This window comes from Paroedura picta, chromosome 14, assembly GCF_049243985.1.
Source record: "Paroedura picta isolate Pp20150507F chromosome 14, Ppicta_v3.0, whole genome shotgun sequence".
NCBI lineage: Eukaryota > Metazoa > Chordata > Lepidosauria > Squamata > Gekkonidae > Paroedura > Paroedura picta.
This window is the reverse complement of record NC_135382.1, coordinates 20575644-20590988: the sequence shown is the minus strand read 5'-3', so window position 1 is coordinate 20590988 and position 15345 is coordinate 20575644. Positions and strand designations below refer to the sequence as shown.

At 48.3% G+C, this 15345-nt stretch overlaps 1 protein-coding gene across 1 annotated transcript; it reads right to left on the bottom strand.

The window, feature by feature from the left end:
* Positions 1-103: 103 nt before the first annotated feature.
* LCAT (lecithin-cholesterol acyltransferase) lies at positions 104-12484 on the bottom strand. The gene is made up of 7 exons (XM_077310875.1): positions 12305-12484; positions 11883-12084; positions 6869-7025; positions 5481-5596; positions 4551-4646; positions 3122-3346; positions 104-1262 (listed from the first exon to the last, which is right to left on the bottom strand). Exons 2-7 carry the CDS (start codon positions 12022-12024, stop codon positions 676-678), a joined length of 1323 nt encoding a protein of 440 aa, XP_077166990.1. The 5' UTR covers positions 12025-12084; positions 12305-12484; the 3' UTR covers positions 104-675.
* Positions 12485-15345: the final 2861 nt, after the last annotated feature.

Sequence of the window (15345 nt, the reverse complement as noted above, 5' to 3'; positions counted from 1 at the left end):
ATTCCTTCTCAGTGCCCGAGAGCATGGGGCCATCCCCTTCACTCCACAAGGCTGTTTCCACTGGCACTGAACAGAGTCTTCCTCAAATAAAAACAAGTTAACATTTCATGAATCCAGCTTATTGGGCGCACTGTATTGCAAACAAGTTGTGGAATCTGACTTTCTGGATCAGAGGATTTTGCATGTCAGCTCACAACACACAGAAATGATACAAAGATGGCAAAACAGCAGGGTGGAGTCTGTCCAAAACAGTGAACCGTTTGCTTTTTCTGAGAACTCTCTGCTTGGAACCAACGTGACCAAATCCGCACCCTTATTTCAACAGCTTTCACGCACACAGAATCAGAAAATCAGGAACCCTTCCAGCCTTCCAGCCGCAGTACCAATGCAATACAAGAAGCAGCTGTTTCCCCCAAGGATTTCTGCAATCTTTCCCCACTGGGAAAAAAAAGGGCAGGGGCGAAGATAATGGAAACAGTGTGTACAGTTGTGGTGTGTGTTGAAGTTAAATATGATAGAAGCAAAAGAGTGGCCATGCGTCTGTGCCATAGGAGAACACACTTCCTATGTGTTCTAAAATCTAAATGGAGAAGCCACTTAGATAAGAACAAGTTTCCACTGGATGCGTTTGAGGGCTTGGGATCCCATCAACATCCTGCACTTCTTTTGTCTGATTTAGGGCTGTGTTTCCAAGGGCCCTTTCTCGGCATCTTCTCCTGCCTCCTCTGCAGCTGTAGAGTTCCCGAAGTTTCCGAGCAGGATTTCATTGATGTAATTCAGAGTGAGGTTATTGAAGACCAAGTTGAGATGGTCAACCCCGGGCAGCTCTGCCACATGGACCCTTTCTTTCTGCTGGCCATGCCACTGCTTACATAACCCCAGGCTGCCGATGTTGACGGTGTCATCTCCGTCACCGTACACTATGTCCACAGGGTCCTCATAGGGGAACTGATCGTCATAGATGTAGGTCTCCGGAGTGGGTTGCCTGGTGCCGTACAGGCAGTACACCTCAACCCCCGGAGGGGGCAGCCCTTTCAGCAGGTCCCCGGTGTCATTCCACATGTGCCAGCCGTCCTCAAAGTTGACGTCGGTGAAGAAGCGTTGGTAGTCACGCAAGGTGTAGTTGTAGGAGGGGGTGGAGATGAAGACGTGGGTCTCGGGCCAAGCCATTCTGTTTGGGAACAGCCACGGATTGTTGGTGGTCACTTGCCGTTCTTCACGTAGCTTGATGCTGGACATGATCGGGATGCCTTGGTTGTCACCTTTGGTTCAGAAAAGCATTGTCAGCTACAGTGTTTGTTTATTTGTTAGATTTATATACCGCTGCTCCCAGCAAGCTGGCTGGCGGCGGTTAACAATAAAACATCACATAACAATTTAAACAAATAAAAACATCTAACAATTTAAGCCAGTTTGGTGTAGTGGTTAGGAGTGCAGACTTCTAATCTGGCATGCCAGGTTCGATTCTGTGCTCCCCCACATGCAACCAACTGGGTGACCTTGGGCTCGCCACGGCACTGATAAAACTGTTCTGACTGGGCAGTGATATCAGGGCTCTCTCAGCCTCACCTACCCCACAGGGTGTCTGTTGTGGGGAGAGGAAAGGGAAGGCGACTGTAAGCCGCTTTGAGCCTCCTTCAGGTAGGGAAAAGCGGCATATAAGAACCAACTCTTCTTCTTAAAACACCAAAAAAAAAATACAGGTCTACCAATACAACAATTTAAACACCCCATAAAACAATCACAATACTCCCAAATATTACAATTACAATGAAGATGGTGACTATAAAACCCCCTTTCCCAATGATCCATAGCTGCAGTCCTGGGCCATGTCCTGGGCCATGGGCTTCATGGGGTTTCCCTTATCCTTGCTGCTGAGGAAGCTGGCTACCAATGCCCTTTGCGGGGGCCTCCTGCAGGCAGCTGCAGCTGGGGAGAAAGGACTTGGTTAATACCCAGAGAGATCCCTCTTTCCTTCCCATTTCCAAGGTCACTTCCATTGGAGCCCTTTCTGACTGGCTTTCAGGGTTAAAGAGATGGCTTCTGTGCCCCCGAGTCTCCATCTCCACCTGGAAGTTGGCAAGGGGGACACCTTGTTGAGCTTGTGGGCACTTCTGGAATTTCTGAGCCTAGGAAATGGGCATCACTACAGAACGGCTGCCACGGAGGAAAATGTTGACAGTTCCAAATCAAGCATCCTCCTACAACAGAATGGGCTGTTTCTAAATGAGTGTTTCCCAGCGGATACAAAGCTTGTACTTCCGCGGGGCTTCTTAAGTTGCATCTGCTCCAGTAAGGTGGAGAAGAGCCAGGAGTCGTTGTTTGCTTCACTGAAGAGGTAAACTGAAGAAAAAGAAGGGTTGGTTTTTATGCCCCGCTTTTCACTGCCCAAAGGAGTCTCAAAGCGGCTTACATTCGCCTTCCCTTTTTGTCTCCCTACAGCTGACACCCTGTGAGGTGGATGAGGCTGAGAGGGCCCTGATATTACTGCTCGGTCAGAACAACTTTATTAGTGCTGTGACAAGCCCAGGGTCACCCAGCTGGCTGCATGTGGGGGAGAAGCAAACCCAGCTAGCCAGATTAGAAGCCAGGAAAGCCACTCGCCAAATTGGCACCAGGAAAGCCACTGGGAAGTGTCATGATACCCACAGGCATCACACTGGGACTCTGCTGTACAGAAAAGGAAAATGATGCAAGGAGAAAGATAAGCTGTGTTATGCCCCCGCACACTTGCAAGTCAGGTTTTGAGTACAGAATAATCATATCCTTCAACCAGACCAGGGGATATACTTGGGAAAAGGCAGAGAGAAGAGTACTCTTTGGGGAACAGAAAAAATTGAAGGAAGGCTACACAGGGATCTTTCACAGACTGGTTTTCCTGCCATTTGGGTGCTTGTCTATGGTGTTCTTTCTTTGCATTTCCTCACAGATGGCATTATCCATTTGTCATTGTTTGCGTGGTCTCCTTGGCAGTTCCTCCATGCCATTTCAAAATGAGCTCAAAGGTGGTTTGAGAAAGCAAAGAGAAGCCGAGAGAACCACAGAAAGACCAACATTGTGAGGAAGCTTAGATGAAACCAGAGGGCCGTTGAGTTTGGCCCACATCCATCCAGCACCTCACCTGAAGCCACGACCCTCAAGGTCTTCACAGCTCCTCCCCAGGGAGCCCCGAGCGAGATGAAGCCTTGGACAAAATGGTCTTTCCAGTCCTGCGGCTGCTGGAGCAGAAAATAAAGGATAAGAAGGTTGCCCAGGCTGTGGCCCACAATGAAGACCCGCTTCTGGTAGGCGTCGTGCATCTCCTCTATGAGGGAACGCAGGTTGCGGAAGTATTCCTCGTGATCATCTGCAGAAACAGGATTGTCAGCCAGAGTTCTAGGAAGGGCCATCCAGACCACACCACCAAGCTCGATAACTATTATGAACGACAGTAATTTTAGAGCCTCCCCCCCCCCCAGTACATTCCAAAGTCCCCTACAAGTGTTTAGAGCAGCCTTTTTCAACCTTTTGACCTTGGAGGAGCCCTTGAAATAATTTTTCAGGCTTTGAGGAGCCCCAGAAGTGATGTCAACTGGCCACGCCCCCAGAAGTGCCATCACCATCCATGTTAACGGGGAGGCTTGAGGAGTATTGGGGGGGAGAGACAGGAGGCAGTTGAAGGTGGGAGTAGGCATGCAGGCCCCATCCTCTTCCAGGCGCAGAAGCCATGTGAGTTCTCATTCGTACTCGGATGACAGGAAGGGAGAGCAATGGAAGCTGCTGGTCCCCTAGTTTGTGGCAATAGGGGAAAGGCTGCGGACCCCCTCTGGAGCGCCAACGGACCCCTGGTTGGGAATCCCTGGTTGAGGATACTGGGGTGCAAAGAGCTGCTGAAAATGGTTACTTGAGAGAGGAGTCCCCTAGTCCTCCTTCGCAGCTGGGTCAGTCCTGCGTTTCCCTGGGGCAGCTGGAACATGGAGGTCTCTCAAGTGCTAACAACACTATTGATGAGACAGTACTGGATTATACCTCACTGATTCATATGAAGCCAAAATTGGTTCTCAGTTCTGAATACAGTGTCCCTAGTTCTTCCATTGACAAAGCAAGCCTTGGACCACCACAAATCCTATACCCCCAAATTCACAGGACTTGATCCTGAAATAAACCAATGCTGTCCTAAGAGCCACAGTCTGGTTTTAGAGCTTTTTGCTCCAAAATGGGGTACCCCTGGAGAAATGAAGATGGTTGAGAAACTGGAGGCACCTGTAGCTCAAATCAAGCTCAGTACCACCCCTGAATCATACCTCCACCAACTCTGAGCATGACATGGAGCAGGGGTGGCCAAACTGCGGCTCTCCAGATGTCCATGGACCATAATTGCCATGAGCCCCTGCCAGTGTTTGTAATTTTACTCCATGGACATCGGGAGAGCCAAAGTTTAGCCACTCCTGACATAGGCTTATTTCTAGGCCAAGGGCTTCAACATCTGGCACCCTTTTGAGTCAAGGGACTTGGACTTGTTCAGCAAAGTTTCTGTTAAGGCTTGCTAAGCTCAACTGGGTCATACTTACTGGGCCCAACTCTCCAGTCATAAGGAGCAGCTCTCACCGTGTGATCTCGCACATAGCCGTTATTGACCAGGTGTTGCACCAGGGTGTGCATGTACCCTGCAGAAAGGGGGAAAGATCAATGCATTCAAGTAGAAGGAAGGACAAGACTAGCTCTCCTGTTTCACTGTGTATACTATGGGCTTTTTATATGTATTAGAGTAGCCCACAGTAGTCTAGTCTCATCAGATCTTAGAAGCTAAGCAGGATTGGTACTTGGAAGTTCTAGTTAGCAAGAAAGACAAGGGTTGCTACGTAGAGGAAGGCCACAGCAAGGCACCACCGTTCACCTCTTGCCTCAAAAACTCTGTGAGGTAGAACTTTATGGGGTTCACCCTTATTTATTATTTCACTGTTTTCCGATCTGCCTGGTTTTACCATTGTTCTTTTGTTAGAGTCTGTCTTCGTTCCCTTTTGGCCAAACCCATCACAAATCCATGTTCTTTCACATCTGCACACATTGCTGGCTGAACTCTATATGCTTCCCCAAGCAGTGGGAGTATACCCCAGCAGCAAGCATTTCTGCCACATCTCTGCACTGGAAAAGTCTCGACTTGGAGATGGGTGGCAACAGCACACAGAAAGGTGTGCTAGGGTGCTGAACCAACCCTGCAGACATACAGACTGTCCCTCCTTGCAAACACTATTGAACAGTAGATTTCAGGTGTGTAGCTTTGTTGGTCTGAATGAGCAGAACAAGGTCCAGTGTGACCTTTAAAAGCAACAAAATTTTACTCAAGGTACATGCTTTCGTGCGCATGCACACATTGCCAGATATTTGTGCATGTACACTAAAGCTTATACATTGAATAAAACTTTTGTTAGTCTTAAAGATTTGTTAGTCTTGGGCGATGGGGCTGAGTGGCTTCTCTGGCACTGAAGAGCCCCCCTTACCTGCCAGTTTATTTTTGTCCAGGTATTCCACAGAGTAGGTCTTGCCAAAGCCAGGGACTCGGATGTGAACCCCTGGTGCACTGGACATTCTCTGCGTTGTCCTGTTGTATTCCACTCTGTAGGCAAAGGAGAGAGCAGACATGAGTACAAAGCCAAGCACAGACGTCACTTCAGATTTCCCCTCTCCTGGCTAAAAAAAATCCAGTCGCAAATCACGGCAAGGTGGGCTCAAGGGCATTACGTCCCTGCAGAGCACCTACCCAGGGCCTGCCACCAAATCTCTAGGGATTTCCCAAGGCAGAGCCGACAACCTTCAATCCAGGGGAACTGATCTATGTAGTTTGGAAATCAGTTGTAAGCTTTTCTCTACCAGAAGGATTCTCAAGGTGGCTTACAATCGCCTTCCCTTCCTCTCCCAACAACAGACACCCTGTGAGGCAGGTGAGGCTGAGAGAGTTCTGAGAGAACGGTGACTAGCCCAAGGTCAACCAGCAGGCCTCATGTGTCCCAAAGCAGCTTACAATCACCTTCCCCTTCCCCTCCCCACAACAGGCGCCTTATGAGGTGAGGCTGAGAGAGCCCTAAGAGAACTGTGACTGGCCCAAGGTCACCCAGCTGGCTGCATGCAGAGAAGTAGGAAATCAAACCTGATTCTCCAGATTAGAAGCCATCACTCTTAAACACCACACCAACCTGGCTCTCGAGAGTGGTAACACTGGGCAGGGAAGGAGACATGGAGCTCTGACATCTTCCCTAGAATAACCTTGCGAGGAGTGTTCATGTGGAAGCTCCACAAGCTTAAACAGTTCCGCAGAGCCTGCAAGGAGGAGCTCTTCCGCCAGGCATTTGGTTGAGACCAGATACAACCAACAGCGACCAAAGGGCCCCTGCTCCCCCCCCCCTCAGAACACCACCTATACACTCTGGACCTGTTTGTATTGTTGCACTGCTGTATTGTTTATTGGTTATACTATTATAATGTTATATGTTTACAATTATCAGTTATTATTGCACGGTTATTCAAATGTTTTATAGACTGTTCCATGTATTGTTCTTATGTTATTATGTAAACCGCCCTGAGCCCCCGGGGGAGGGCAGCAAATAAATAAACAAACAAACAAACCACAGGAGGTTTTCCTTTGATCTGGTTTAATGGCCCCACTCATCATGCTCAGAAGGAACCTAACGTCTTATGAATGCTCTACTTTGAATCACCGTTTCCTTTGTTCCCTGAGGAGAGAAATCCCCGTGTGGAAGCTGCCCCAGGTGGCAGCTGTGGGATCCAGTTTCCTCATTATGCGCCCCTGCATTTGTACCTCCTGCAAGAGCTTCCCTATTAAGGAGCACAACATAGCAGGTCGAGCATGCCTCAGCATAAGCGCACCTACCTGGTATTGTCGATCCAACAGTCCACCCCCAGGGGCAGGAACATGTTGAGGTTCAACCAAATGGTGAAGTAGTCTTCCGTTTTGCGATAGCACATCCAGTTGACCACATCTGGCTTGTCTAGTTTGGCTTCTAATTGGTTCCCAAGACAACCAGGCACTGCAGGACCACGAGAGAGAGAGAGAGAGAGAGAGAGAGAGAGAGGAATAAACCACAAGTTTCATAGATTGGTTTGTGTGTCCTGAGGAGACTGTGGTTATGTAGCTGTGTCTGCGGTAGCCATCGCGGTAGGAGCTGAAGACTGAGCGGCACGGCTGACTCCTCTCCTCCACTCCAATGCTTTTAAGAGCAGCAAAACAGATTTATGTATTTATCGTATAGTGTCTGTGTGTGTGTAGTGTAGCCAGGAGATCAATTAATTCAAAAGAAATCCCATCTAAACATCCGGAAGAAGTTCCTGACAGCTAGAGCGGTTTCTCAGTGTAACAGGCTTCCTCGGGAGGTGGTGGGTTCTCCATCTTTGGAAATGTTAAAACAGAGGCTAGATAGCCATCTGACTGAGAGGCTGATTCTGTGAAGGCAAGGGGGTGGCAGATTACAGTAGATGAGCAATTGGGATGTGAGTGTCCTGCATAGTGCAGGGGGTTGGACTGGATGACCCAGGAGGTTCCTTCCAACTCTACGATTCTATGATTCTATGATTCTAGATCATACAAGGCAAGAGATGTTCGGAGGTGGTTGCCCTTGCCTGCCTCCATGTCATGGCTCTAGTTTTCCTTGGTGGTCTCCCCTCTAAATACTAACCAAGGCTGACCCTGTTTAGCTTTCAAGATCTGGGCTATCCAGGCAGGCCTAGTGAAACAGAGACATGCTTGGAATAGCTCCACCAGCCACCTTTGTTTTTATTTGTATTTATTTACCTTATTTAGAGTCCGCCTTTCTCACTGGGACTCAAGTAGGGTTGCCAGTCTCCAGGTAATACCTGGAGGTCTTTCTGCTATAACAAGTGATCTCCAGACGACCAAGGTGGTGTGTTGTGACCAGAGGTTGTGAGTATCCTGCATAGTGCAGGGGGTTGGCCTAGATGACCCGATTATGTGATTCTGTGATTCTGTGATTCTGTGATTCTGTGATTCTGTGATTCTGTGATTCTGTGATTCTGTGATTCTGTGATTCTGTGATTCTGTGAACAGTTCCCCTGGAGAACAGCTACTTTGGAGGGTGAACACTATGGCATTAGACCCTACTGAGCTCCCTCCCCTTCCCAAACCCCACCAACCCCAGGCTGACTGTATTTCTCTAGCGCTGCTTTATGGTCCCAAGAGAACACCAATGTGGTGGGACAGCTGGAGTGTCCATCTAGGATCTGAGACAGCCAAGTCCAAATCCTGACTCTGCCATGGAAGCTTGTTTGGTTACCTCAAGCCAGTCTCTCTCTTGCAACCTAGTCTACCTCAGAGGGTAGTTGTGGGGATAGAACGGGGCAGGTAGATGAATGGAAACTGTCCAAATGGATTTGTTGCCTGGGCAGCCATGCCTCCCACTGAGAAGGAAGGCAGCTGGAAGCCCTTTCTCATCTGACAGGCTCAGTGGAACAAAAGCAGAATAAAAAATTGGTAAGCAGGAACACAGAGAGAGAGCTCCTGAGGGATTTCAGGGTTACAATGTCAAGGGATCCAGGTCTTGCTTCCTGCGCAAACAAGCAAAGTCCAGCTTGTGTCTTTTGTCAGAATGAAATTGTGCAAGGAAATAATCTCACAGAAGGGTCAATAGGGAAGCAGAGACGGGGATGGGGGGGGGGGAGGAACCCGGGGACAGTAGAGAGACTCTCTCAAAACAGGTTAAAGGCAATGAAGCAAGGATGCCAGATTCAGCCTGGGACAGAGCTTCTCTGCCTTTAACTAAAGGGACCATTGAGGAAACACAGCTTCACCTGCATCTCCAACAACAAGGATTGTTGTTCAATGTGGTGGTTAGATTTGGGAGACCCAGGTTCAAATCCCCACTCTATGGAAGCTGACTGGGTGACCTTGGGTCAAACACGCACTTGGCCCAACTTAACTTGCAGGGTTGTTGTGAGGATAAAATGGAGGAGAGATGAACAATGTAAGCCACTTTGTGTTCCATTGAGGAGAATGGTGGAGTATAAATGAAGTAAATAAGTAATGCATCAGCAAATTCTCTTCTTTGCACTGCCCCAAAGGGCTACTGAAATTTACTAACCAACTTTTCCCCTCCCAGATTATGAATTCAGACTATAAAGAAACTTGTTATCCTAATGTCTCACTTCTGTGCCTATCTGGCATCAGGAAAGGGCTTCATTGAGCATGCCAATTTGAGAATTCCTTATTGATCAGCACTGAAATTGTACTGAAAACTATTTGGAAAAGACTTCAGGCTCACCCCTGGGAAGCCAAAAAGCAGGCAGGTGATCCTACCCCTCCTCAGGAACAGGCAGAATTTACTCCCCTGGCAGCACAGGGCATGTGGACTGTGACATTAGAATGCAACGGCCACACTGGGACACGCAGGGGTTTATCAGGTGAGCAAGAGAGAAGGGTGAGAGCAGCCATAACAAGGCATGACTGGTCTCCTCTGGGACTATTTGCTGTCTCCAGACTGGTTGAATCAGCGTATTCATGCATGCTATCCAGATGACCCTGTTTGGTCTGAAATGCAAACAGTGAGGCTGGAGAACTGAGGCATGAGAAGGAAGTTTCCCAAAGGTGGTCGAGAGGGTCTTCCGTTTGGAACAACATCCCAAATGCTCCTGGGTCTGCCTCCTCCAAACTGCTTTGAGAGAGTGGGAGGAAGAAATCCATCGCTCCCAAGGAAGGGAGAAGTGATTGAGGGCCTTCGAGGAGCTCTCTGGGAAAAAGAGACCCTGACTTCCAGGATTTGCCCACGTACACATTGCTATTTTCCTCGGGTTATGCATTTCCCTCAGCTATGTCCTTGGGTTTGGGAGGGGGTATGCCCCTCAGACCTGCGCAGGTCCAGTTTGAAGTGGGACTGTGTAAGGTGACCAAGCTGCCGGTAGAATCTGCAATTCTCTGGGTTGAAGATCTGTTGTCCAGAGAAAGCAGCAGCTTTGCAGGGTTGGCTCTACGGTAATCCCTGAGCTCCTTACCCTCTACAACCACTGCCACCCCCTGGCACTGCCTCCCAAATGGCCAGAAATTTGGCAAATGAGAGGGAAGAAATTTGCCAAGAGAGATCTCCTGGAATTATGACTGATCTCAGATGACAGCCCAAAACAGTTCTCCTGGATAAAGTCACTGTTTTGAGGGATGGGCTGGGTGGCATTTGAGACTCCTCCCCAAACCCTATCTTCCTGAAGCTCGGTCCCCAAAATCCCCTGGAATTTCCCAACTCAGAGTTGGCTACCCTCCTATGCAGTTTGCTGGACCTGAAATGACCACTGTGTACCATTCTCACAACTACTGTGTTTTTAAATATTGCAAGCCACCCTGAGTCCCCTGTGGGGAAGAGGATGCAGAAGTATACATTCAATAAATGAAAACTGCTAGGGGACACGGTGTTTTCCTCTCTGGAGCAAATATGAAGACTCTCCCAAGGTATTTTAGGCTTCATAAACACCATGGGAGGGGAATACAGGGAACCTGGAAGGCTGACCCAGAACACATCTGTTGATCTGACCCACAAAAGTACCTCAGAAAAATACTCCTCCTCCTCCTCCTCCTCCTCCTCCTCCTCCTCCTACTACTACTACTACTACTACTACTACTACTACTACTACTACTACTACTACAATTATTACTCGCTACTCTCTGCAAGCTGGCTCATGGTGAGTTACAAGATTAAAAAAAAACCCAGAACAATAAAACCCCATTAAAACAACAACCAATAGAAAAAGCCCAACATGGCAGAAAAACTGTCCTTCCCCATAACAGAACGCCTGCCACTGGGCGGACCGTGAGACCCTACTTGAGGGAACCATCAATGGCCTTGTGACATTACGTCTGTCGTTACACCAGTCACTGTTCCCCTCTCAAAACTATTTGCATGCCTGGAAATTTATATCCCCAGGGATTCCCAACCAGGGTTCTGGGGGACCTGGGGGTTGTGCAAGAGCTACCCAGGGGTTAGGCAGCCTTTCCCAGCAGTTCAGATAGCTGCTGACATTGCTAGATATCACTGGAGCCCACTCCCCCTGTGGCTCTTTCTAGTCTCTTTCTCCACAATGGAAATGGTAAATGATTGATCGATTGATTAGCTGGTTCCCGCATGTTACTTCTGGGCTTACTTCTCTGAAGGGGCACGGCACCATTTCGGGGGTTCCTCGAAGCCTAAAAAATATTTCAGGAGTTCCTCCATGGTCAAAAGGCTTGCACCAAGCACAGCAACAAAGACTGGTATATTTAAGGTGCCTTGAAGGGTCAACAGACCAGCTAATCTATGTTGTATTCCCACCGTTCAGTAGGCATTCCACAAGAACAGGACACTGTTTGAGCCATCTGTCCCCTCCAGGCACCTCAGTGGGTTATGCCTGGTCCTGACCTATTCTCGTGGGAGCAAAAGTCAAAACTTACAGGGTCCTTGATCCTGCCATGTTCCTTTCTGATTCCGGGTGCCTGGAGAGGAACCCCCTGCTATTCTGTCCTGGCAAGCACCTCTCCAATCCCGGCCAGCAAGGCTAAACTGAAGACTGACAACTCTGGTTTGGGAGAACCTTGGACAATTCAAGGTAGAACCTGGAGGGGGGGGGGCTTGGGGAGAAGAAAAACCTCAGTGGGCTAGAATACCAGACAGCCCATTCACCAAATGCATCTGTTTCCTCCAGGAGAACTGATCTCTGCAGGCTGGGGAACAATTGTTACGATGGGCGATCTCTGAGCCCCATCTGGAAGCTGGCAACCCTAGCTAACCAATCATCTCCTTCCCCTTCCCCTCCCACTGGGCCATGTCCCAAGGCTCAAGCCTTGCCTGCAATGATCTGCCCAATCCCCACAGGCATATATGGACGTATCCCACACCAAGCTTTGCCCAACTTACCAAGCACCACAGGAGGGGTATTGTTGGCCAGAGCGGCTTCCGGGGTGGAATTGGGTGGGAAGAGCACATCCAAGAGCCAGAATGGGCTCACGGGCTGGAAGAAGAACAGGAAAAGGGCTGCGGGTCCAAGGAAGCTCCCCATTGCAAGTTCTGTGCTCCGGCCAGTCGGCCTGCTCCAGGACAGTCTTTTAAACGCAACAGGCTACAGAGAGGGGGAGGGAAGGTAGAGAATCATTTGCAGATGCTGGGCTGAAGTCAGCCCAGAAGGGCCGTCCGTCCGTGCCTCACGGCCCCAGTCCCTGTACACATGCTGGCGGGAGAGTCCGCCTGCTGCGTCTGCAGGAAAGAGCATCCCAAAGGTGGCCGTTGGAATGCAAAAAAAACTCTCCCTGCTGGGGAGCTCTGCAAGAACTTTTTCCTACCCTAATTGAAAACAGATGCCTCCGAGGTCCAGTTCATACAAATGTTGCTCGAAGCCATTCTTGTTCCCCAGCTTTTGGCTGCACGTCAAACACTCTGAGGGAGATTCTTTCCAAAAGCTTCACATTCCTTGTTGTGTGTTTTCAAGCCAAAAGGTCCACCGCTAACCAAAGGTCTGTTTGCATCACACTTTGGCCTCTGATAGTGTTTCAGCAAACGGCAAATACACTAAAACAACCCTACAGGTTTGGTTTGTGCTCGCTGATGGGCAGAGAGGTGAATGTACTCTGAAGCATTGTGCTTTCTGGCCAGCACCTTCTGGTCTAACTGTTAAGTAATACAGAGGGCATTTCCGCACATTGGAAAAAAATAGAGTTATGCGAGCTGGATGGCGTAGCACTGAACAAGCCCCTCCTCACCTTTCTGCTGTCTCGCTTTTCATCGGCTGCCTTTTTGTGCTTTCTCACTCTCCACAAGTGTTGCTGGACATGGCAGAAGGGAGCAACGCACCTTATACATGACTCTCTTCCACCTGTCAATCAATCTAGGCAGCCAGTCCCCTTTCTCCATGTTTTAAAGGTCCTGTGATGCCCGCTAACATTTTTTTAATTCATAGTTCTCCGTTGAAATGTCTGTATGCATATAACTTTTAAAAATTAATCTCGTTCCTGATTTGGGAGGGGGAACTTTAGAGAGGCATGCTTTGTGTAACAACTTTGGGGGAGGGAATTATTTCTGGCCTCACCTGCATGCTTGTCCACCTATTCATTGCTCCAGGATGTTAGACCTTTTTAAAAAGACATTCCCGTTCCCAGGAACAAGGGAGAAATGTCCAGAGGTTCAGCTGTAGCCATTTTGGTGTATGCCTCTCAGCTGTAACAAAGCAACTGCTGAAGGCCAGGGGGAGAACTTGGAATGCATCATTTTAAAAACATTCATTTGGAACATATTTTTAGCAGCGCTCGTCTAAGAAAAGGGTACTGGAGTTCAAATCTGCTTCCTGTGATTTTTGCGCTTGCGCATGATAAGGCGTCTCATGCCAGAAGTAGTATTTAAACACGCACACTCTGGAGAATGCCCTCTGGCAAAGTACATTGAAAAACCGCTGGGATGTTGTGATTTTAATATTCTGATTTATTATTATTATTAATTGGATTTATATCCGGCCACTCCCCGTAGGCTCGTGGCGGGTCACAGCAGTCCTATCCCCATTAAAATACCCATTAAAAGACTTTAAAACAATCCCAACATGGCGGAACTTATTATTCCCACCCCTGCTATCAGAGCGGCAGGGAGGGTGGGGAGGAGATGCTAGGTCTGGGGGGGGGGGAATGTTGGCACTCATTCGCTGACCCCGGCCTCAACCAAAAACCCGGCGGAAGAGCTCCGTCTTGCAGGCCCTGCGGAAAGCTGGTAAATCCTTATTTATTGGTTTGAGGTTTTGATACTTATGTTTTATCTATGTATTATATATTGTACACCACCCTGGGCCATATGGGAGGGTGGTATATTATTATTGTTGCTGGTATTATAATTAATAATAATAATTTAGATGCAGGCAGAGTCACATTTGCCTGTTCCCGTCCTCTAAGCCGGATATGGACATTGCCACATCCTTCTTTTATGTCCTCTATGGAAAAACGCATTGTTCTCTGGAGGATTGGAGTGTACAGAACCTTACCCTTGAGTTTCAAAACCTTTTTCTCACTCTTGGCAGAGAACGGGTAAAGGCAAGGGGATTCAACTGATCTCCAGCCTAATTCAAACAAGTTTTAGAAATGAAAATGGGAGGCCAGGCTCCCACCTACCGCCAATAGCTGAAACCTGGCAGGCAACAGAGATTGGCAAGATTGAAGGGGCTTCAGGAAAAGCTTTTTTTGACGTTCGAGGAGTGGCCAAAGAGAGAAAATAAAGCACCTTGGCACAGAGGGGAGAGTCTCTTCCTTTTTGCAGATTTCATCGAAGCAGATGGCGCTTTCACCTGAGATCCTGCTAGAGGTAGCCTTTGCCATGTGGGTGACAGCAGGCCTGAACAAAGACACCATGGTAATTGGAGCTTTTTAGAACCACTGCAACTTCTAAGTGAAGGAGCTGCCTTAGGATGACGTCAGCTAGGACATATACACCAGAACATAAGAGAAGCCATGTGAGATCAAGCCAGTGGCCCATCTAGTCCAACACTTTGTGTCATGCAGTAGCCAAAACTCAAGTGCCACTGGGTGCCCCACCAACAGCGCCTTAACTCCAGAAGCCCTCCCCCAGTTGAAGAATTTAGGGAACACTGGTATTTTTACGTGGACCATGTAATCAGATCATTTCAGTGTACCCCAGTTAAGATGTAAAATTGAAGACAAAAGGTAGAAATGGTCAAATTCGACTGATACATATTGTTAGACTTGTTTTTCGATAGGTTTTCTTATTGTTGGGTCTTTTTGGAATACCAATACAAATTATTAAAAAAAACAAAACACTGAGCCTTGACCGACAGGGACGACACACTATGTACAATGTGCATGTCTATCAACAGAAGCATATTAGTGAACTTGAAATAGGCCAGTGTTGGGCACCACTTTGATTTTGGGTGCGTAAAAGCCAGCGTGGTGTACAAGTGTCAGACTGGGATCTGAGAAATCCGGAGCTGAATCCCCACTAGCACCATGGGAGCTTGCTGGCGGATCTTGGGCCAGTCACATACATTCAGACTAACCCTACCTCACAGGGTTGTTGTGAGGATAAATTGAGGTAAACAAATAAAACATCATTTCAGCCCCACTCAGTCTTACTGCCTGAAATCCCTATAACCAAAGTTACGAGGGATGTGTTATTTTTTTACTTCCTTTATGTCCAGCCTTTCTCCCCACTGGGGATTCAAACAGCTAACCTCCTCCTCCTCTTCCTCTCTTCATTTTATTCTCACAACAGCCCTGTGAGGTAGGGTTAGGCTGAGGGCCTATGACTGGTCCAAGGCCATCCAGCTAGCTCCCATGGTAGACATGGGAGTTACACCTGGGTCCCCCCCTAGTCTGATGCTGTTAGGACTATA

Excerpts from the sequence above, each read along its gene's own strand:
- LCAT (XM_077310875.1), bottom strand. The coding sequence starts at position 12,024 with ATGGGGAGCTTCCTTGGACCCGCAGCCCTTTTCCTGTTCTTCTTCCAG. Across the intron at positions 7,026-11,882 it reads TACCCCTCCTGTGGTGCTTG|TGCCTGGTTGTCTTGGGAAC; the intron begins GTAAGTTGGGCA and ends GTGGTCCTGCAG. Across the intron at positions 5,597-6,868 it reads TGTTGGATCGACAATACCAG|AGTGGAATACAACAGGACAA; the intron begins GTAGGTGCGCTT and ends CTTTGCCTACAG.